The 22,429-nt window shown below is 59.8% G+C and overlaps 1 protein-coding gene across 3 annotated transcripts in view; it reads right to left on the reverse strand.

The window, feature by feature from the left end:
• Window positions 1-15,239, reverse strand: part of AACS (acetoacetyl-CoA synthetase) — a 29,432-nt gene extending 14,193 nt beyond the window's left edge. For 2 of the 3 annotated variants that reach the window (XM_058656728.1, XM_058656729.1), the window contains exons 1-9: window positions 15,072-15,239; window positions 10,708-10,811; window positions 9,827-9,947; window positions 6,838-6,951; window positions 5,573-5,670; window positions 3,928-4,042; window positions 3,698-3,779; window positions 2,590-2,737; window positions 807-887 (exon numbers count right to left, since the gene is read on the reverse strand). In XM_058656728.1, the coding sequence (XP_058512711.1) occupies window positions 807-887; window positions 2,590-2,737; window positions 3,698-3,779; window positions 3,928-4,042; window positions 5,573-5,670; window positions 6,838-6,951; window positions 9,827-9,947; window positions 10,708-10,811; window positions 15,072-15,204 (996 nt within the window). In that variant the 5' untranslated portion in view covers window positions 15,205-15,239. The remainder of the gene's footprint in view (window positions 1-806; window positions 888-2,589; window positions 2,738-3,697; window positions 3,780-3,927; window positions 4,043-5,572; window positions 5,671-6,837; window positions 6,952-9,826; window positions 9,948-10,707; window positions 10,812-15,071) is intronic. The other variant, XM_004595358.2, reaches the window with a different exon arrangement.
• Between the last annotated feature and the right edge of the window lie 7,190 nt (window positions 15,240-22,429).

Here is a 22,429-nt window from a genome sequence, read left to right on the forward strand (position 1 = left end):
CACACCTGCCCTCCCGACAGCCCCTGGGAGGCACAAGCCTTCCCCACACGGCCTGAAATCCTCACCACACGCAAGTTCATTTAAACTTTAATTTAATTTTGTTTTAATTTAAATGTTTTTAAAAACTAAAAAGGTGGTACCACCCACTGACAACCATGCCGTCTCCCCAGAGAGAGCCTGTGGGTGGTTCTAGAACAAGCAAGGGCGCCAGGAGGCAGGAGGCAGCACCCACAGGAACCTGCCCCAGGGCCGGGGGGACAAGGGAGCACACACACACCTCATATACACACACACTCACACACTCACACAGCCATACACACACTCATACACAATCTCACACACTGACATACTCACACAGCCACACACACACACACAAAATCTCACACACACGGTCATCACAACCTCACACACATATACTCACACACACACTCATACACAATCTCACACACTCACATACTCACACAGCCACACACACACATAATCTCACACACACATATACTCACACACACGCTCATCACAACCTCACACACAGGCATACACACACACTCACACACACACACACACACCCACCCCATGTCACCAAGGGCGATAGGCAGGGTTGAAGCAGGCAGCCAGGACGTCCTGGGCTTCACCCCACTGCTGGAGTCAGACCCTTGGCCATGCAGGAGGTGCCCCGTGCAGCCCCCGGAGCAGGGTGAGCTGAGAACCCCAGCCGAGAGCTCCCAGGGAGCAGACAGGGTGCCGGCACGGGAGGCAGAGCTTAGCCCCCCAGCAGCACGTGCTGCCCGCCCCGCAGGGGTCCTCACCGTGGTGTAGTACAGTAGCACGTCCCCGCTTGTCACGTCGCCGTGCAGCAGGTGCTCCTTCAGGTGCTGGATGAGGGTGCCCTGGGGGCACACATGCCGAGGACACCTTGTGAGGTGCAGGGACACACGCAATGCCCAGGATGAGCCCCTACAAGCCCTTCCCGGGGCCATGGTCACTCTGCCACCTTATTCCAGATCACCCCCAACTGTAAAAGGAGAACCCAGACCCAGAGCTCTCGGGGACCCACCCCAAGGCAGGAATAGGTGACCCTTCCTGCAGGACAGCCCCAGCCTAAGGACAGAGGAGCAGGGCTGGGCCAGTCTCGTCCCAGCCTCCAGCTCCCCCTGGTGGCAGACAGGGAAAGGTGCGGTGGCCCAGTGCTCACCTGCAAACCTGGGGTCAGAATTCAGGGACCTTAGCCAGTGGGACCACACCCGAGCCGTGCCCCCTCCCTCAAGCACCACTTGACAGGCAAGTCTGTGCAGGGGTTGCGAGCTCCAAAGTGCAGGCCCCTGCGACCCTGGGGAGAGATCTGGGTGGAGTTTCTAGCTTCTGTCTTCAACCGGGCCCATCCCCAGCTCATACAGCCATTTGGAAAACAGAGCAGTTGACAAAGATCTCTCTCCGCATAGCTTTTGGTCTCTGTCTCTCTGCCTTTCAAATAAAAACAAATACTTTCTTCAAAAAATATAGTGTCGGGTCCAGCACAGTAGCCTAGTGGCTAAAGTTCTCTCCTTGCATGTGCTAGGATCCCATATGAGCACTGGTTCGGGTCCCAGCAGCTCCACTTCCCATCCAGCTCCCTGCTTGGGCCTGGGAAAGCAGTGGAGGACGGCCCAAAGACTTGGGACCCTGCGCCCTGTGGGAGACGCGGAAGAGCTCCTAATCGGCTCAGCTCCGTTGAGGCCACGTGGGCAGTGAGTGAATGCAAGATCTTTCCGTCGCCTCCTCGCTGCAAATCTGACTTTCCAAAAACAAAAGTCAGTGTCAGGAAGGACAGGACGCAGAAGGGTACACGAGCTGCCGGCAGCCTGAGCTGTTGTACAGGGCGCGTCCCCGGGGACGGCCACATGGGCACTGCTGGGGACCTTCAAGGTGAGACCAGCTGGGCATCGACTCACTCTCCCAGGGTCAAGGGCGTGTGTCCCCAGGGAAGAGAACGGAAGGTAGCAGCAGCATTAAGAAAGCGTGGACGGTGGCATTAGTGCAAGGAGCCAGCTCCGGGGACCAGAGCCACGCTGCGTTTACCAGCACCGATCCTGTGCCCACTGCTGCCTGCTGTGAAGACCCGTGGGCACAAGGTGCGTTCCCCAACCCGTGCCCCCACAGGAAGCGAGGCTAGAACCTGCTGCAAAGCCAGCAGTCCTTGTCACTGTTCTCCATCTCTGTGCCAATCAGCCTGTGGGCCAAGTGCACGTGGTCCCGGGTCACCTGTGCAAGCCCACACCCCCCACTGCAACAGGGGCGCAGGGATCTGATGAGGGGCTGCAGGCACCACGTTCCACAGCACCCTGGGCCATGCCCATGCAGGGCTCTCCGGCTCAACCTGTGCCTTGGTCACAGCAGCCTCAGACAGGAGCGTGGTCCCCTGCACTCCTCCTCCTGCCCACGCACCCCGCAGCACATGCTGTGCTCAGGACACCCCAAGGGGTCAAAGGTCCACACAGCGCCTGCACCCAGCTCACCTCCCTACACCACACCCCATTCGACAGAAGCCGCATTACACTCAGGCTGCGAACGGCATGACAAGCCAGCTGCCCACCTGTCCCCACCTGGACTTACCCCAGCAGAGTGGACCATGCACTTGGGTGCCCCGGTCGTGCCTGACGAAAACATGATGAATAGCGGGTGGTTGAAGGGCAGCTGTTCAAACTCCAGCTGGGGGGCTTGCTCGCCCATCCCTGTGGCCAGGAAGTCATCCAGAAACACACTGCGGACAAGCGTGGGGCTGTGAGGTAAGCGGCCAGAAGCCCCGCCCACGCTCATGCCCGCCACAGCAGCTGGGGCCGGAGGAACAGTGCTGAGCGCCACCCAGCCATCGGGCAGCCACCGTGGAGCAGCTCTCCTCAGCCCCACCCCCGCCTGGTCTGCTGCCCACACCTGACCACCTAAAGAGAAGCCTCAGCCAGGTGGGCCTGTGTCAGAACATTCCCCACAAGGAACAGAGGGAAAGGGGCGAGGGGTCCCTGCATCGTCCCAGCCTCAAACACAAACACGACCTATCCAGGCTCCGCCACTCGGGGCATTCTCTCTCAAGGAAGGGGCCACAGTCCACTTCCTGCTCTGAGCCCACAGCCCCTCCCATGAACGCATGGCCTGCCAGGCTACCACGTCCACCTGCTCTGCAAACGGTGTTTCTCCGAGGCTAGACACTTCACAGTTCTACCTCGAGTGGTCTCAGAGCCATGCAAACAGCGGCGACTTCTGAGGTAGCCGGGCAGTGGCCCTGGGGTCAGACGCCTGGGGCCTGCAGCCTGAGCTTGTGGCTCCACTGCAGGCTGAGACAAGCGGCTGCTGGTATTCTGCCGGCTGCTCTCTTTGGGTACCAATCCCTGACCAACACATTCAGGAAGAGGTGGCAGACCAAGGGGGCTACCAGCCTCTGCAGGGGAGCCAGCAGCAGGTGCACCAAGGAAAACTACTTGATGGGCACACTGTCCATCAGGACTGCTGACGCCAATCTAGGGAGCCAGGCTTGCCCCTCCCAAGCCTGCCCCAGCAAGGGCTCCAGGCTGCAGGGTGAGGGCCCTGGGACTTCGCCTATTCTGCCATCGCTGGCACGGGGGTGAGGAGGGGACCGCCCCGCAGGCAACCAGTGCCCCATCTACCAAATGTCAGCTTTCCTGCAGTTTTACCCGCCCTCTCCTGGCAGCAGGCAGCAGCCTGGTACCTGTTCGGAATCTTGGAGATGTCGATCGTCTCTCTGGTGGCCACGTAGGGGATCACCACCACTTTCTTCAGGTCGGGAAGTCCTGGGAGGAGGAGAGGAGAAAACTCGAGGTCGTCAGACAGACACGCGGCCGCTGAGAGCTGTGGCCTCAGTGCCTGGCCACAGGGGGTCCGTACTGGCTGCTGCACTGCCCTGTCACGCGCTGCACACCGCCAGGGACGGCCACACACCTCGAACCACCCGCTGCAGCTTCTCCATGTGGCTGTGTTCCTTGCCATTGTAGACGACGGCCTCCACGGAGAACAAGACCTTCGGCTGGATCTGCGAAAACCGGTCCAGCACGCCCTGAAAGCAGGAAGCAGGACTCACCACGGCACGTCTGACCCGCAGGACACCCAGTGGCCGACGGCAGAGGCCCGACCAGGGACACCCTGCGTCCTGGCAGGAAACCCATGGCAACATGCCCAGAAGGCATCAACATCAGGGAACACCCAGGAGGTCTTACAGGCATGGCCTGCCACACAAACCCACTCACCCCAGCCAGACTGGCTACCTCACGGAGGAACCCTGTCTCCTGCAGCTGTGGTCATCCCCAGCCTGGGTTCCCCAGGCCCTTCAGCTGAAGAGGGGCCCAGGCCCTCGTCCCATATGGCACCCTGTGCCCACTGCAGCACCCCCTGCTCGTTCTGCACGCAGGCTCTTCCCTCCCGCCCAGGGCAGCCCTTTCCTAAACTCCACGCACGAGGGCCAGACTTGAGCCCGAGTGGCTGGAACAGACAGGCGCTGCCTCGACCGGTGACACCCGTGGGTGCTCCCCAGTGTCCATCTGCAGGCGACAGCACTCAAGCGCCTGTGCTCAGCCCCATTCCCCAAAGCTAGCGAAGAAGTGGGCATCTGTGTCCACCCGGAGTTCCTGGTGCTGGCGGACAGGCTCTCACAGGCTTGAATCGGAGTGGACAGGCCCCTGTTTGCTCCCAGCGCTCAGCGCTCTGCTCTGCTCTGATGGGCCAGCAACAGAGTGGAAGAAGTGTCACAGTCAGCTGCGGCCACAAGCAGATCACAGCTACCTGTTCCCAGGCCTGTGGTTCCTGGGAACTGCCTCCCTACTGACCACACTGCAACCCCAAGCCACCTGCACAGCCACCAAAGGGCCCTGGAGACTGCAGAGGCCACCTCCAATCACTGGCCCTGTTCAGAAACCAGAGGACACTGAGGACAAGTAACTGACCCTGGGGCACACAACCAGCAGGGCCAGGCCAGGCCACCCCAGCTGTGAGGCATCACAGACTCATGTCTGGGCAGAGCCTGACCCAGAACTAGAAAATTCAGCAGCCAAGGGCAGTGGGAGACAGGAACAGCTGCGCCCCCCAGCAGGGCTGCCCTTGCTCTGGGATGCCCCCAAGGCTCCGCCCATGGCCAGGGAGGAGAATGACAGGGCCCTGCTGCTTCTGTGCCCACCTTGCAACAGAGCCCTGGGGCTAAACGCCACACAGGCGTCCAATCATGCCTCCCACTGGCCGGGCTGCCCTGAGCCGCTAGATGCATGAACGGGGCGAAGTGGTTCCTCCAGGACAAACACAGCGCATGCTGAGGTGTCAAGACCACCAGACTGGATCGCTCCACCTCCCGGGACCATGCATCACTGCCCAGAACACAGGAGCCCATCGTGACCTCACTTCCTGCTCCGCCTCCCGGGACCATGCATCACTGCCCAGAACACAGGAGCCCATCGTGACCTCACTTCCTGCTCCGCCTCCTGGGACCATGCATCACCGCCCAGAACACAGGAGCCCATCGTGACTTCATTTCCTGCTCCACCTGGCCCACCGTGACACCCCTAGGCCTGGCTGCACCCCAGGATGGGCCCCAACTCACGTTCACCCCAAAGTCTGGGGACGTGGAGCTCCAGATGGCACCAATGCTTGCTGCGGCCAGCATGGCCTCCACAGCGTGTGCGCCGTTGGGTAAATAACCTGCGGAGGGACACAGGGAATGTGGGTGAGCGTGCTCCCGCACCAAGTCCACAGGCCGGGGCTGCAGCAGGTGCACAGCTGGCCCCAGTTGCCCAACAGGAATCACTGGTCGCATCCCCGCCCACCCTGGTCCAGGCCTCTTCTCATGCTGGGTGTGGTAGGCTCTAACCCGAGCGGGACTCACCGCCTGGTGATGGGCATTTAGCCAGCGAGCCACCCTTCTCCCAAAGCACCACATGCCCAACCTGCATGGGTGGCGGGGGAACAACTTCACAGCCAGGCCTTCCAACTCCCACCTGACGCCTCCCCGGCCCCGGGGACTGTGGCCAGGTGGAGCCACATCCTGCTATCACTCACTGGGCCGGCTGCGGGGAGCCACGCTGCAAGCGGCTTTTAAACTCTCAAGCTGCAGCTCCACTCCAGCTTGTCACCAACAAAGGCCCCAGGAGCAGCAGAGACGGCTCAGGCAGCTGGGGTCCTGTCACCCACGGCAGAACCAGGCCGAGTCCTGGGCCAAGCCACAGGCCCCTGTAGGCATCGGTGCTGGGGACCAGTGCCCGGGAGCGAGCACTGCCCCGGGTGGCCATCCTCGGGGAGTGCTGGAAACTAGGTGTTCTGAGTGGGAGACTTTGCCTTGCTCCACTGGGAACCGGGGCCGGCCGGGCACAGGCCCCACTCCCACCACGTGCAGGCCCTGCTCCCTGCTTCCCACCTGCCCCTTACTTGATGGTCCAAGGGTGATGGTGGGGCACGCACAGGGGAAGGTGGGAAAGGCCCCTGGGATCAGGTTCTGTCTGTCCCCGTCCACCCCTCAGGGTTGCCGGGCCCCTGTGGACTGCTCCCTTCTGCAGGCCACCAGGCCTCGATACAGGCTGCATCACTGCCCGGACCACATCTTCCTCCAGGCCAGGGTGAAGTCCTCACTACGCCTCTGCCAATGCACCCAGCTGGCACTGACTACACCCCTCAGGGTCGTGGAACTGTTTCAGGCTCAGGACAGTGTGGGCAGCAAAGCATGTCATGGCGTCAAGGACCAGGGCATTCTTGCCAGCATGAACGTGGCTGTGTGAACTCTACACGACCCCTCCTCATCCCAAAATCACCCACCTCCCGTCATCCCGCTGCGGCCTCGCTCTCCCTCCCACCACAAGCACAGAGGACACCTACCGACCACACGGTCCCCCGTTCTCACACCCATCTTCCTCATGGCTGCTGCAAACAGAGCCACCTGCTGCCGCAGCTCCTCAAAGGTCAGCTTCACGATCTCCTCCCTGCCTTCCCCTGGGAGAGAGAAGGGGCAAGCAGGCCTGGTCACCAGCAGGACAGACAAGACCAAGCTGAGTGCAGGCCTGGACCGCGGCAAGCCCCAGCAACACTCTCCCAGGAGAGGAAGGTCCCTGGGAACCGGGGAGAAGATGCCGCGGGGAGAAGACCAGTCAGGAGGGCATTTCACACACAGATCGGGGCTCCAGGACATGGCAGCAGCACGGCAGGCTGCAACGACAGAACAGCGCAGCCCCCGAGCCACTCCCCGCGAGGTTACACGGCCTAACTGCCACACAGGTCCAAGCCGGGAGACTAGCGCGGCCACGCAGTCCTGTGCAAGGCTTTGCACGGTCTACAACCACAGTCCAGGTACAGGGCAACTCCAGGCACACAAAGGATCTTGCCGCTCACAGACACACACACGTACATGCACACAGAGACACAGACATGTGCACACATACACACACGTACACCAGAGGCACAGTACACACATGCATGCAGAGACACAGACACATGCAGACATGCACGCACACATGGACCCACGCTCATACACATGAACCTGTCTGTCATACGACTTCGAGCCTGTCGTGTGAATGCAGTCCCACAGCAGGGGCTTTGCCATTTGGTGCAAAGCCCTTGAATCATGTAACTTTTTACATGTGTCACTAATTTGCCGATTTATTCCTGAGTGGGTTAAAAGTAGCCAGGGACGGTGGACACGACTTCACTGAGAGTACGCCCAGGGCTGCTGCAGGTACGAGGTTCTCCCCCAAGTCCCTGCAAGAAACCTAAGCTGGCTGCTACCTCCTTTCCACAGAGAAGCTGAGCAACTCACCCCCATCACACAGCAATGGCATGAGGGATGGGACCCTAGCTCCAATCCTTCCACGCTCGCTTGCCCCCAAAAAGCATGAACGTCAACCATCAGACAGACTGGCAGCCCAGCTCCAGCCATGGTAGCCATCTGAGAAATGAACCAGCACATGGAAAATCAATCTCTCTGTCTCTCCCTTTCTGTAAATCTGCCTTTCAAATAAAAAAAAAAAAATCTTTTTTTTTAAAAGTGTAACGACACACTGGTGTTGCAACACAGCATATCAAGCTGCCACCTGCAACACTGGCATCCCCTATCAGGGTACTGCCCGCTCCAACCCAACTCCCTGCCGACGCGCCTGGGAAAGCAGCTCATGATGGGCCAAGTGCTCGCGCCCTCACTCACATGGCAGACCCTGCTGGAGGGCCAGTCCCAGCACTGGTCTGTCCCTGCCCAGTTGATGGGGGCCTGTGTGGAGTGAACCAACAGCTCAGGACTGCGTGTGCAGGTGTGCGGGCGTGGGCGTGGGTGTGGCTGGGAGTGCCAACGCAGAAGGTTCCACATCTCCTCCACCTGAGTGGATCTCTGCAGGATATGAGAAAATCCTCCATGTCCAAGGCGTACACAGGGCTGTCACTCAGAGAAACTCCTGGCCACTTAGACAGCTCACTTCTGGAGACGCCTCAAACACCATGCTACGCTGAGCCAATGCCAGTTAATACTGTTTCTGTTTAATAAACCTTCAGCTTTAGCAAAATCCCATTTAATTGGGGAGCCAACAGCCCTAGCTCGTTACCAAGAAAACCCCCAGCGTATTTCAACACTTCATTGATGTCAATTCTTCTACAACTTGCTTACCACAGGGCAGGCTCTGTGGCACAGCCAGCTGAGGTGCTGTCTGCAAGCCTGGCACGCCATAGGAGTGCCAGCACAGGCCTGGCTGCTCCACTTCAATCCGGCCCCTGCCGCTGCGCCTGGGAAAGCAGCAGAGCGGCTCCCAGGGCTTGGGTCCCTCATCCACGCAGGGAGGTCCAGGCTCCTAGATTCCGTCTAGATTCTGCCTCCAGGAACACCAGCAGGAAGTCAGATGGGAAAGAGTAGCCGGGACTCAACCCAATCACTGCATCAGGGACGAAGGCATCTCAGCCCCCTGCGTACCGTGCAGCAAAGCCACATCCCTGCCTGGCTTATTCCTCAAGCTTGTTTATTTCTTTAAGATTTATTCTTATTGGAAAGGCAAATTTATGGGAGACAGAAAGATCTTCATTCACAGGTTCACTCCACAATGGTCGGAGCTGAGTCGATCCAAATTCAGGAGCCTGGAGTTCCTCCAAGTCTCCCACACAGGCGCAGGGGCCCAAGGCTTTGGGCCGTCCGCTTCTGCTTTTTCAGGCCACAGGCAGAGAGATGAATGAGAAGTGGAGCAGTCAGGACAGAAAATGGCACCCATGGGGTTTCAGTGCTCGATGGGGAAGGATTAGCCAACTGAGCTATTGAACCAGGCCCATCAAGGTTTATGCCAAGAGAAGCCAAGGACCTCTGTTGTGCCACAACAAGTTAAGCTAACACTTGCGACGCCAGCATCACAGGAGGGCCAGTTCGAGTCCTGGCTGCTCCACTTCCGATCCAGCTCCCTGCTAATGTTCCTGGGAAAGCAGCAGCAGACGGCATGAGTTCTGGGGGTCCCACCACCCACGTGAGAGGCCTGAATGGAGTGTCAGGCTCCTGGCTTGGACATGAAGCAGTCTGGGACACTGCATCCATTTCCATAGTGAACCACCAGATGAAACATTTCTCTCCTCTCTGTGTAACTCTGCCTTTCAAGTAAGTAAGAAAATCTTTAAGTAAAAGAAAGAAAGAAAGAAGATGAAAAAAGCAGCAAACAAGAAGTTAATGAGAGACCATGGCCGCAATCAGAGCTCCTTCGCAGCCTTCTAAGGCGCTCGAGCGGGACCTCGCAGCGAGGGCCCACCCTGACACAGGGCACCAGGACACCGGCAGGCCTGCATCCGGGGCCCCTCCAGACAACACCGCCTGCCTCCAAAGGCCACGGAGGAGCCACGAGCCAGAACTCACTCGCCACGTAGAGAGCCACCCTGTCGTTCTTGGCATGCTGCAGCAGGTTCTCCGCATAGTTGAGCCGACTGCCGGGGAACCACTCCGGGACCTCAGCGATCCCTTTTGACGTGTCCACAACCTGGAGGGTGACAGCAGACCCAGCCCTGACGTCAGCCGTGACCACGGGCCTCACCAACTGAGCCGCTGGCCCGAAGCCGCATTAACTCATCCTCCACGCTGACCCTGAAAACACCCTGAAGGCTTGAACCCCAACGTGGAAATTCACACATCCTGGGCAGCCTCCCCTTTCAACCAACGTTCATGGAGCACCAGATCCAGTCGGCCGGGGCCGGCCCGGGCTCCAGCTCTGTCGGACCCAGCAAGCGGCAGCAGGCAGAGCCCAGACCCTCTCTGTCCTCGGCGAGCTGGCCAAAGCACACTGGCTGAATCTTCCAGAATGGCTTGCTCCCCAAGGACAACGGGAAGGCACAGGACTTGGAATTCGGGAGTGCTTCCCCCACCCCGGTATTTACTGGTTAGCAGGTAAGAAATGGAACAGCACTCCAGACTCCAGGCTGCAGCAATAACAGAAATTCACTGACCGTTTTCAAAACTGCAGCCAACTAAAGGTACTGAAAACCACCAAGCCACGCGTGAAGTGCTCTAAGTGGCAAAGCACACGCTCTGTGTATTTATCAGTCTGATACTGTTCAGAACCCACACTCTACTACTGAGGGCCAGCCAAGCTCCGGGACCCGAGCAGCCAAGAGGCAGGGAGGGGGGTCCATGGCCAGGTGGCATCCATAAGGTGAGGGAGTGGGCTTCAGCATCCTCCTAAGGAAATACTCCACTGTGCCAAGTGACCTTCACAGTGACCCTGCCAGCCAGGTGCCACTTACCTCGTCATACATGCGCGAGAAGACAAGGCCGCTGAACTTCCAGAACTCTGCCCAGAAGTCCGAATACGATGCCACGGACCAGTGATACAGGTCGTTGTAATTCTCTGCAAAGGAGACAAGAGGTGCAGTCACCCAGGGGGACAGGTGTGGCAGACTTGCCCAGAAGGGACTGCGGGACCCGAGTGCCCCATGGCCCAGGGAAGAGCAAGCTCAGCTGGACGGAGGTTCACCCAGGACCGCGCGTTCCCACAGGGAGCCCAGGCACCATGTGAGTCTTCAACTGTGGCTCAGCCGCTGCTAGCCAAGCGACCTCAGGCAGGTTCCCCAGGCTGTCCACAGGCTGACAGATAGGTGCCCCCTTCGGAGGGCTGCCCTGAGAGCTCAGTGAGCTCAGCACAGGGCTTGGACATGATGGGGCTGTGCCCTGCAAGCCCGGGCAGTCTGAGGCCACAGGCTGGAGACCAGGGGCCTGTGCTGGACTGCCCACTGGACGGCCCGTGTCATACGGCAGTGGGGGAAGGCAAGGGAGAGTTATTCACTTTGACCTTGGAGTAAGGAAGACATCTGCTGTTTCAAGGTCACAAATGTACAAAGGTTCTATGGCAAAAGCACCCCTCCTCTTGCCCCACAGCATCTCTAGGCCGGGAATCACAGACGCTCCTGCGTCTCCGAAGTTCTCAGCTGTGTGAGTGTCCACCAACTTCTCCCACAGGAAGCACAGCACGTCACCCACACCAGGCCCAGCCCAGGGCCCTCACACAGGTCTCCTGGCCCATCTGATGCCTCCAAGCAGGACACCCATCCACACACACTCCCAAAGGCCAAACAGCAGCTGGCTCCAGGGCTCCGCCTCCTTCAGCCCCAGGGCTCACCAGGACAACCTACCAAACACCAGGGTTCCACTCTCCTAGCTGACAGAGCTGGGGGGGGGGGTACTCACACTCTCCTAGCTGACAGCGCTGGGGGGGCTCACACTCTCCTAGCTGACAGAGCTGGGGGGGGGACTCACACTCTCCTAGCTGACAGCGCTGGGGGGGCTCACACTCTCCTAGCTGACAGCGCTGGGGGGGCTCACACTCCCCTAGCTGACAGAGCTCGGGGGGGGGGGCTCTGTGTTTCTGATTTTCCCACAAACGGCGGCCTGCTTTATGTGCTCGTCTCTAACTTTCTTCTTTCGCTCAATGTCCACTGGAGATCTTGCCCCATCAAAGCGTGAAAAACTGCCTCACTCTTTTTAACGGCTGCATAATCCTCCAGTGAACCTGAACTACAGCACATTCAACCACATTCCTAGACAAAGCAGTGCCACGCGGACGGCAGCAGCTGGCAGCGGTAGGGAGGCACCGGGGAGCACAAAGGCTGAGCTGACCCCCCTCACTGCCTGCCATCAACTGCACTGTCCTTGCTGGTCCTGGCCCTGGTCAGTCCATGACCCTCCCCTCCCTACTGTCCCCTCTAGCCTTGGCCGTGCTGGGCTCAGGAGCAGGAGAGCGGCTGACAGGGCTGGGGCCAAAGAGGGCGTGGGCCAGCCCCAGTAGTGGCGGAGGGTGTGGGCCCTGGGAGGATGCCCTCCTCAGCTGTAGCAACAGAGAGCGCGCGGGAGGGAGCAGGTGCAGTGTGAGTCGGTACAGAGGTCAGAGCCGAGATGGGGACAGGCTGCAGAGCCTGGAGCCCCACAAACCAGCTGGGTTAGGGTTAGGTTCAGGGCAGGGTACATACCTCCCCCAGCCAATCTCCAGGGCCCACAGCTGTCCGAACACACAGCAATGGTAGGGCTGGGAGCCTGGGCCAGCCTCGGCCAGCCTGGGCAGCTCAGGGTGGATCACCTGCCTTTCTGGCACTCAGTTTCCTACTGGGCTACCCAAAAATTGTCCCTCCTGCAACAGTGGACTGGCTGACCCCAAGAGGAGCCACTCTCCAGCTGCCAGGCCCCACAGTCCCACTTCGGAGACACAGCCCCTTGTCTCCTCTCTCCCTCTCCCAGTCTTGTCTTAAAACCCACATTCCTCCCAGACAGCATCACTCCAGCAACAGAACCCAATTCAGACACTGCCCCTGGCAGCTCAGGAAGGCATGGGCACACGAAGACCAGCCTTGACAGTCCACTCCAGCCTCTGCCTCGCCGCCCTATGGGCTCTCACTCCTTCCTCCTGCTGACCCACCTGCACCTGTGAATCCCAGCTCGTCTGTCTGCAACCACCCTGTTTTAAAAAGACGGATGCAGAAGACAGCAGCAGAAAGCTCCATCCAGGCCTCCTCTGGCCAAGACTCTGCCTCCCCTCGAGCCAGGGCTTCGCAGCGAGCCAAAGACACGGACGCCAATCTGCAGTGCTCCTGGGACTCGCGGTGCTGACAGCCCCTCTGGGCCCAAGCTGCCCCCCGAGACCCACTACACCTGAGCTGCGAGCAGGGACCAAGCCTCAGGCCTTGGCCTGACCCCTGCGGGGCTTGCAGACAGCTGCTGTACAGCTGACACAAGGACTCTCGGCACAGTCAGCACAGTCCTTCCAAAAGGCATCTCCTCTGAAACCGGTGCCAGCTCCCTGCCCCTAATTACAAAGCCTGCCACTCACCTCCCGGTCCCTAGGGCCACATGCACTTACGCTAGGCTGCAGCGGCAAACCACCCCGAGCAAGCCTGCCTCGAGGGGATCCTGAGTCCACAGGGGAGCCTTATGGGGAACAAGGACACAAACAAACCAACACACGTCTGGATGTGGAAAGGGGGACACGAAACTCCACCAGGGCCCGCCTCTCCAGAAACAGGGGCGGAAAACTGCAGACTGCGGGCCGAGATGCGCTCACGGCCGGCCGGCCGGCCAGGGTAGATGGGCCCCTCCCTCCAGGTGAGCCCGACTCTGTGGACGCCCCATCAAGAGCACTGCTCTGCCTGGATGCCAGCTGCGAGCAGGCACAGACACTGTGAGCAATGAAGGTTGCCACCAATCCACAAAGAGGCAAGCAGGAGCTGTACGCACTCGGCAAAGGAAAGGAACACGACCCAGAGAACAGATGGCCGCTGAGTCCGACTGGGCAAGAGAATGAAGAGAGACAGGTGGGGTAACAGGAGGGAGGACAGAGGCTGAGCTTCGGGCGCCCAGCCAGGGGCCAAGGAGCCGCCTGGGGGAACGCAGACCCGCACTTGTCAGATAGCATGCTTCTCACAGCGGTTTCCCAACTTTCACAAGCAACAGTGTGTCTTGGGGTCAACTTGGACCCGCAGGCCAATCTGAGGACCTGAGAAGGAAGGACACCCAGCAGGTCAACCTATGAGCTTCTGGGGCTGGCCTGCAGCCACTCAGTCCCCCATCTGCTGCGTGCTGCCCCAGGGCACCCTCACTCCACCACTTCCTCCTGCCCAGAGCAAGTGCTGGGGCACAGATCTCTCATGCAGGAAGGAGGGTGCCCACGGCAGAGGGGGAGGGTGCCCACGGCAGAGGGCTGCCCTCAGGGCAGACAAGAACAGGTCAGTAACAGAAGGGATTGAACCAAGACAACAGGACCCACAGCTTCCTGGGCTCCCTGCTCCCCGTCAAGCCAACACACATGAATTCAGCAAGCCACCCAGGCAAGCCCTGAGCGCACCTGTTTCCCAGTGGGAGGACGCAGGCCGGGCTTGCCAAGGGCAGGGACGCTGGGGCAGGGCGGGGGCTGCCAGGTGCCAGCAGCCACTGGGAGCCTCTGAGCCAGCAGGAACCAAGCCACACCTGTGCCTCGCCATCACCCCAGCAAAGCAGGAAACAGGAAACCCAGCCTGTTCGGAGGAGGCAAAGAGCCCCCGGAGAGGAGGAGTTACTGAGTCAGGCAGCCCGGCGCAAGGCAAAGGGACTCCAGCTCCCCCCAGCCAGTGACGCCACCAAGAGACACGGCAGTGTGTCGGGGCTGGGCAGAAAATCCTGAGGGATGCCCAGGCGGGCGGGCGGCAGGACCGGCCAGCCAAGCTGCCCTCAGTCACAGAGGGACATGCGCAGGCGAGCGTCCGAGCGCCAAGGCAGTGGCTCAGGGCATCCTCTGACCACAGGTCCCGCGGGGAGGTGTGGGGCCAGGGACAACTGCACCGCGGCCCCGGGGGAGAGCACCCCACGCCGGCCTCGGCCAGGGGAGATGCCGGAGAGTGCAAGCAGGACACAAGCCTTGGAGGCCCTCGTCCAGGAGGGGGTCCCAGCCAAGGACCTGACCGACCTAGAAGGGGTGTTCCTCCGGGGAGCGGGCTGCCCTGCGGCGCACAGGGGATGCGGCGCTCGGGAAGAACCTCCACCCCGGGAGACGGACCTCCAGGTCCAGGGACGGGAAACTGACCACCGGCAGTCCCCCAGCCCTCCTCGGCCAGCAGCCAGGGACCCCGGCGCGGGGGGCGCGCCTCACCCAGCGCCAGGCCGCAGGCAGCGCCGGCCACCGCGCGGAAGCGGTCCATCTGCGTGGTCCTCTTGCTGTCCGGCTCCCACATCACCTGGCACTCCATGATCTCGTCGCGCCCGGCCCGCGCCTCCTTGGACATGGCTGGGGTGGCTGGGGCGGCTGGGGGCGGCTCGGGGTGGCGCTGGCGGCCGGGAGCGCACGTCTGAGCCGCCGCCGCCGCTCCCGCGGGACACCCGGCACGCCCCGCCCCGCCTCGGCCGCCCAGCCGTGTAACCCTCCGCCGGCCGCGCGGCGCAAAGAGTGCCCGCCGCGAGGACGGCGCGTGCGCGCAGGCGCGGCGGGCGGGGCGTCGGGGCTGCCGCGGGTTCCTTCGCGAACACGGGCGGCTGTGGCGCAAACGCGTGGTGCGAAGCAACCGTGCGTGCAGTTCAGGGTGGCTTTGAGCCGAAATCAACGTCCCCCGCTAGTCCCGTTTTTGGTTGTTTTTTTGTTTTTGTTGTTTTTTTTTGAGTTGTTCTCGTTGCACTGAGTGGGCAAGGGGGGATCTCACGCGGTTATAAGGCACACGGGCACAGGCACAGAACAACATCCGAGCACTCGTGAGAAATGCAGTTAGGAGATGAGTTTTCTCTTGTTGACGAGAGTTTTCCCAGACAGCATGCCTGTGGGCCTCGGAATGCACACGAGGCAGGGCCCCAGGAATTGTCTTCAGACCCAGGCAGTGCCCAGGGCCGGGGGAGCAGCCCGAGAGTGGATGAGCCCCCGGGGTCCCAAAGGCGGGCAGAGACTCCAGGTGAGCCCCTGGGGTCCGCGCGGCCAGCCTGGCACGGAGAGGAGCCTTGCCTTGGTCCGTAACGCCTCCCAGCTGCCCGAGAGCTGCTGCTCCCAAAGCCAGGTTCAGTGCCTTGCAACCTCCCTCCTCCCCAATCCCCCGCACAACACCCACCTAGAAATGACAACTCAAGCAACACACCCCCCGGGCGGGGCCCGGGCCTGACCTCACCCCCCAGCTGAAGAGATCTCTGTCCAGCCCTGCGTATTCCGGTGGGGCTGTGGGTGAACCAGCCCTTTTCTGCGGGGAAGAGCCACGTGTGTCAACATGAAAATGCAGATTCCTCGGGAGCAGACCACACGAGAGCCCCAAATTCACTCTGGGGGTGTGGAGTTGTCCATGGGGTTTGGCGGGTGGACAAGGGCTGCACCAATTGCTCAGGGGGCACTGGAGGCCGGGTTGAGCAGTGGTCACATCGGGTAGGGGTGGCAGGCTTCAGGCAGCCCGGCCCAGCAGGATCCCAGGGCAAGGGAGGCTCTGGCCAGCATAACCAGGTAGCTGATCCTACCCTCGGGGCCACACAATGCTCCATCCTGCTGCTGCTGCTGCTTTTTGGTTTTGTTTTTTTTTTTTTTTTTAAGATTTATTTTATTTATATTGGAAAGTCAGATATACAGAGAGGAAGATCTTCCATCTACTGAGTCACTTCCCAAGTGGCCACAGCAGCCAGAGCTAAGCCAATCCGAAGCCAGGAGCCAAGAACTTTCTCTGGGTCTCCCACGTGGGTGCAGGACCCATGGCTTTGGGCTGTCCTCGACTGTTCCCAGGCCACAAGCAGGGAGCTGGATGGGAAGCAGGACCACCAGGATTAGATCCAGCGCCCATATGGGATCCCTGCACGTGCAAGGTGAGGACTTTTAGCTGCTAGGCTACTGTGCCAGGCCCGTCTTTTCTCATTTATTTGAAACGCAGAGTTAGAGAAATAGAGACGTAGCTTCACCCTTGATGCCACGATAATGGCACCAGTCTCTGTACCATCTCCCTGCCATGGCACATTCAACCATTAGCCGACAGAAGAAGTGACGCAAGCATGCCAAGCCCCCGGCCCGTGGAGAGCAGTCCCACGTGAGAGGCACGGGAGCTTGGTAACAGCGTGAGGCTTTCCCATAAGGGCTAGACTGCAGGTGCGAGAGGAAGCCACAGGGCCAGCTGCCACCCCGGCTGCTTTGGAAGAATCTCACTGCGGGCACACAAACAAGTGGTGAGGGCGGGCTAACCGGGAGCTGGAACAGGAAGACAACACGGCGGTCACTCGGGGCAGTCACCCCTGCCGCCTGGGCCACCGGAAGCTCTACGGGGTCCACCTGCACCTAGGGTCTGCATCCTGACTTCAGGCATCCAGACATCTGAGACGAATACAAAGAACAAAGAAAAGGAACTGTCCTCAGGGACTGAGATGGCTGCAGCCACAGGGAATCTGCTGGACCGCGCACCACACCGAGCCACGCACGCCGCGTGCCCGCCTCTACGCCACATGCCATGTGGCACCTGGGGGCCTTCACCTGCCATGCCCGGCCCCCGGCTCAAAGCAGCCAGCCACCAGTATCAGCTAGGAAGTCCAGCGCCCCCGTGCTGCTGTGCCTCGGGGCTCACAAGGGGAGGACGGAGCCCCAGCAGCGGTTTTAAACCCCCACGGCTTCCATCAGAGGCCGCAGGCAGGCAGATCCCAACTAGGTTCTGTGTGGCTCTTGTTTTAAGCAGTTTGGGTTTTTGTGGGTTTTTGTTGTTTGGACAGTTTTGTTACTTTGTGTGTTCAAAGGAAAAGATTTTATGCTAAAAGCTGGAGTCGGGGCTTGGGTTGGAAGGTCAGCACTTCGGGCAGCACCACATGCCCTTTGCCATGCTTGGGGCGCAGGAACAATGACACCCCTCCAGCCCGCCTGTGGCAGGCTCCTCCGCCGCACCTGCTTCCTGCTCGGCCTCTGCCTGTCCACACGTCCACGTGGCAGGGGATCACAAGGGCTGAGTGCCTGCAGGCGAGCAGGAAGAGGGGTGGGCATCATGGTTGGTCCTGTAAGTCTGCATAGAGCAACTCTTTGTTGCTCACCACCCCCACGAGCTCCTAAAGAGTGAGAGAACTGAGCAAACAGGGAGAGCAGCTCAGAGGACTCGAGGCCAGCTGTTTCCCGTGAATTCTGCTGCCCTCACTTGGCCTCGTGCCAAAGAGATTATCCATCCATTTATTCATGGACTGTTTGTTGCACACCTGCCCCGTGCCACACACTGCTAGTGCCAGCACTGAGGGCACCGTGGGCCAGCAGGCGAAGCCTTGCCTCACACCGATCCGAGGGGGAACAGCAGACCACCCTGCACCCCTTTATTTCCAAGGGTGGCGACTAGCTGGGGGCTACACACCATAAATAGTTCTGGTTTTTGTTTTGTTCTGTTTCGTTTTTCACTTAGAAAGAAAGAGGAAGGTGACAGCGCGCCTGGGAGTGGTGGGCGTTTTCGAAAAGCGGCAGAGCAGCAACTCCTTAATGAAGTTAGCACAGGCTGACACTTCAGTGGGGCAAGTCACCCAGCCTAGCGCTGGTTTCAAGATTTATTTATGTATTTATTGCAAAGTCAGAAATACACAGAGGAAGAAAGAGAGGAAGATGTTCCATCCGATGACTCTCTCCCCAAGTGTCGACCGCAACAGCTGGAGCTGAGCCGATCCAAAACCAGGAGCCTGGAACTTCTTCCAGGTCTCCCATGTGGGTGCAGGGTCCCAAGGCTTTGGGCCGTCCTCGACAGCTTTCCAGGCCACAAGCAGGGAGCTGGATGGGAAGTGGTTAGAACCGGCACCCATATGGGATCCCAGCACGTTCAAGGCAAGGACTTTAGCCACTAGGCCATCGTGCTGGGCCCATGGATGCCGGTTCTAATCCTGGCGGCCCCGCTTCCCATTCAGCTCCCTGTCTGTGGCCTGGGAAAGCAGTCGAGGACAGCCCAAAGCCTTGGGACCCTGCACCTGTGTGGGAGACCCGGAAGAAGCTCCTGGCTTCGTATCAGCACAGCACCAGCCATTGCGGTCACTTGGGGAGTGAGTCATCGGACGGAAGATCTTCCTCTGTGTCTCTCCTCTCTGTAAAGCTGACTTTGCGATAAAAATAAAAACTAAAAAAAAAAAAAAAAAAAAAAAAGGAAGAAAGAACCGGCACCCATACGGGATCCAGCGTGTTCAAGGCAAGGACTTTAGCTGCTTAGGCCACCATGCTGGGCCCATAGTACTGGTCTTTAGGAAGAACCTTCCAGAGGGCTTAGCCAGTGCCAACGGCCTGAGGCATACTTGGCATGCTCAGGCAGGAAGTGGCCAGCTGGAGGCTATACGGTGAGGATCTCGGCTCACTCCAGGTGCGACGAGAAGCCGTGGGCAAGTCTGGGGATCTGACAACATTTGGAAGGCTTCCCCTGGCTGCCGGGTGTCTGTGCTCCTGGGTTTGGGGAGGGGTCCCACACCTACACACACTTGGTGATAAGCTTGTCTGCCCAGCTGGGGATCTACAGATGGCCATGTATGCAGACAGTCTGGAAGACATGCCGCTGAAACTTACCAGACGGGCACAACTTCCTGTACCCACTCGGTTCTGCCCAGGCCTCAATCCAAGGGCTGCTGAGACGTGGCTGAAGGGGAGGTGAGAGGCACACAGAGTGCCCACTGAGGCTGCACCGGCCAGGTCACAGCAAGGTAAAAAGCTGCTTCCAACTGGAGTGCCAGCTCCATTTCCGAGGGTGGCTGCAGCATCAGCCTGCCCTGCACACTGAGGACTGATGGGACTGGGGGGAGGTGGCAGTGACCACAGGCCAAGCACTCTGAGGGCTGATGGGACTGGGGGGAGGTGGCGGTGACCACAGGCCAAGCACTCTGAGGGCTGATGGGACTGGGGGGAGGTGGCGGTGACCACAGGCCAAGCACTCTGAGGGCTGATGGGACTGGGGGGAGGTGGCGGTGACCACAGGCCAAGCACTCTGAGGGCTGATGGGACTGGGGGGAGGTGGCGGTGACCACAGGCCTGGCACACCGAGGGCTGATAGGACTAGGGGGAGATGGCGGTGACACAGGCCAGGTGTGCCTGTGATGGTGGCTCAGAACTCAGCCACCCAGAACTGGAAAGCAGAGGAGAGAACACGGCCTCCTGGCCCAGCTCACTGCACAGAAACAGGGCAAGGAAGAGACAGGGACAGTTGGTGGCGTAGTAAGTTAATCCTTCATCTATTAGTGCCAGCATCCCATATGGGAATGCCAGTTCATGTCCCAGCTGCTCCGCTTCCCTTCCAGCTCCCTCTTATAGTCTGGGAAAGCAGCAGAGGACGGCCCAAAGCCTTGGGACCCTGCACCCACATGGGAGACAAGGAAGAGGTTCCTGGCTCCCAGCTTCCAATCAGCTCAGCTCTGGCCGTTCCAGCTATTTGGGGAATGAACCAGTGGATGGAAGATCTCTGTGTTAATCTCCGATGAGAAGATCATGGTGGGTCATCAAGGAAGACCCTAAATCTAATCTAATCTAATCTAGGGTGACAGGGGAAGGATGTAGGGGATGGGGCAGGAAGCTGGAGAAGCCTATGGAGTCGGCCACATGCCAGCTCTTTAAGAGGGACTCTATTCAATATCCTGGCAAGCCTGATGTGTTGCTTATCGCACTTCCTGGCTCTGTGCACCCACCTGAGACCCGGCCCTGCCTCAGAACAGCGGTCCACAGCCTCCTACGAGGCCACCATGGAGAGGTGCTCCCAGAGGCCTGTGGGATGAACCAATGAAGATGCCTGACTGACGAGGACCCCCCAGAGGGCCCTCCACACGCAGACCTCCCCAGCCCGCCAGAGGGCCAGGGTCCCGTGGCCTCGCCTGGACACGGAGTCCAGTCACCCGACACACTGCCTCAGACAGGCTGGAGAGCAGCTGTGCACCCTGTCCCATCACACACCCTGAGCAGAGGAGCCCCTGGCAGCAGGAGACAGGACAGTGGACCCTCCTGAGCGCCCTGCTGGGGATTTCCAAGTACAAAGTGCAGGAGGGCGTTGGCAAATTTTCCTATCCCCAAGACAGAAATGGCAAGACCGCACTTTCTTATTCATCGAGCGTGGATCAAGGAGCTTCGGCCCACAGCACGGCTTTCAGAAGTTGAGGAACCCTGAACAAACCTGCAATTTCAGTGAACTGACAAGTCAGCCAATCAGCTATCCATGAACTGGGCTACTTCTGCCGGTCACCTGACACACACACCACAGCCACCAGCCAACGGCAACTTCAACGCCGCTGCCAGGGGCCTGGACATCACGGCCCAGGGCCAAGCCACCTTGGGTCTTCGCTTGTGTCGCTTCTTGACCCTCCCACTGCCTCCCTCACTGTAACAGGACAAGAAGCAGTGGTCAGGTGAGCTGACCCTCCACGTACCCTCTGGCTGGAGTTGGCCACTTTCTGTTCTTATGCAAGTCCTGTGTTCTTGCTTGAAAAGGCGGGCTTCCAGAAGGGATTATGAAACAGCCCCCAGGGCGTCCTGGCCTGCTGGGGCAGGAAGGGCTGCGCAGCTGATAAGGTGCTGAGAAATCTGTTCTCTCACACATGTGTGCACCCCCTTTCTCTGCGGTTTTTACACGATCGCCCAGCAGGAGATCTCCAGACACAAGTTCCGGGTCACGGCGGCCCCCTAAGTCAGCATCAAAAACAGAAGCCCCCAGCCGCCTCCAGCACAGCTCTGCCATGCTCCCCTGCCTTGATGGGACTTAAGATGATGAGCCATGGGGCCCAGCGGCGTGGCCTAGCAGCTAAAGTCCTCGCCTTGAACGCACCAGGATCCCATATGGGTGCCGGTTCTAATCCCAGCAGTTCCACTTCCCCTCCAGCTCCCTGCTTGTGGCCTGGGAAAGCAGTCGAGGACGGCCCAAGGCTTTGGGGACCCTGCACCTGCATGGGAGACCCAGAAGAGCTCCTGGCTCCTGGCTTCGTATCAGCACAGCACCAGCTGTTGCGGTCACTTGGGGAGTGAATCATCGGACGGAAGATCTTCCTCACTGTCTCGCCTCCTCTCTGTATAGCTGACTTTGCAATACAAATAATAAATCTAAAAAAAAAAAAAGTGCTGAGCCAGGTCCTGCGGTCTGCACGGAGTGTGCCACAGCCACTTTTCCTGGACGTTTGGGGCACCGAAGTGCTTTTTGCTTTTTTCTCCTACTTATTTACTTTCATAATTCATTCGTTCCTTTCAAATATTCAAATACACTTTTCCCTGACGCATGGTAAGCGTACATGTGTGGGTTCCAGCGTGTCAGGATCTGCGCAGGCATAAGGGACGGATTCTTCGAATTCACTCTTTAGACTATCCACGCCAGAGGTCTGGATTTCCGTGAGCAGCCCCGCCGGGCCCGGCTGTCCGCCGCCGGTGCCTCGCGCCGGCCGGAGCTGCCCGCGCCCAGCGCGCTCCCTGCCCGCGCTCCCTGCCCGCGCCGTCCGGGGGCGGTGGAGCGGCCCGGCGGAGGGATCCCGGCCGCCGCACGCGCCACACACAGCTCGCACTCTGATTGGCTGGCGGAGAGCTGGCCTCACATCAGC

Source organism: Ochotona princeps, chromosome 29, assembly GCF_030435755.1.
Source record: "Ochotona princeps isolate mOchPri1 chromosome 29, mOchPri1.hap1, whole genome shotgun sequence".
In the NCBI taxonomy this organism is placed as follows: domain Eukaryota; kingdom Metazoa; phylum Chordata; class Mammalia; order Lagomorpha; family Ochotonidae; genus Ochotona; species Ochotona princeps.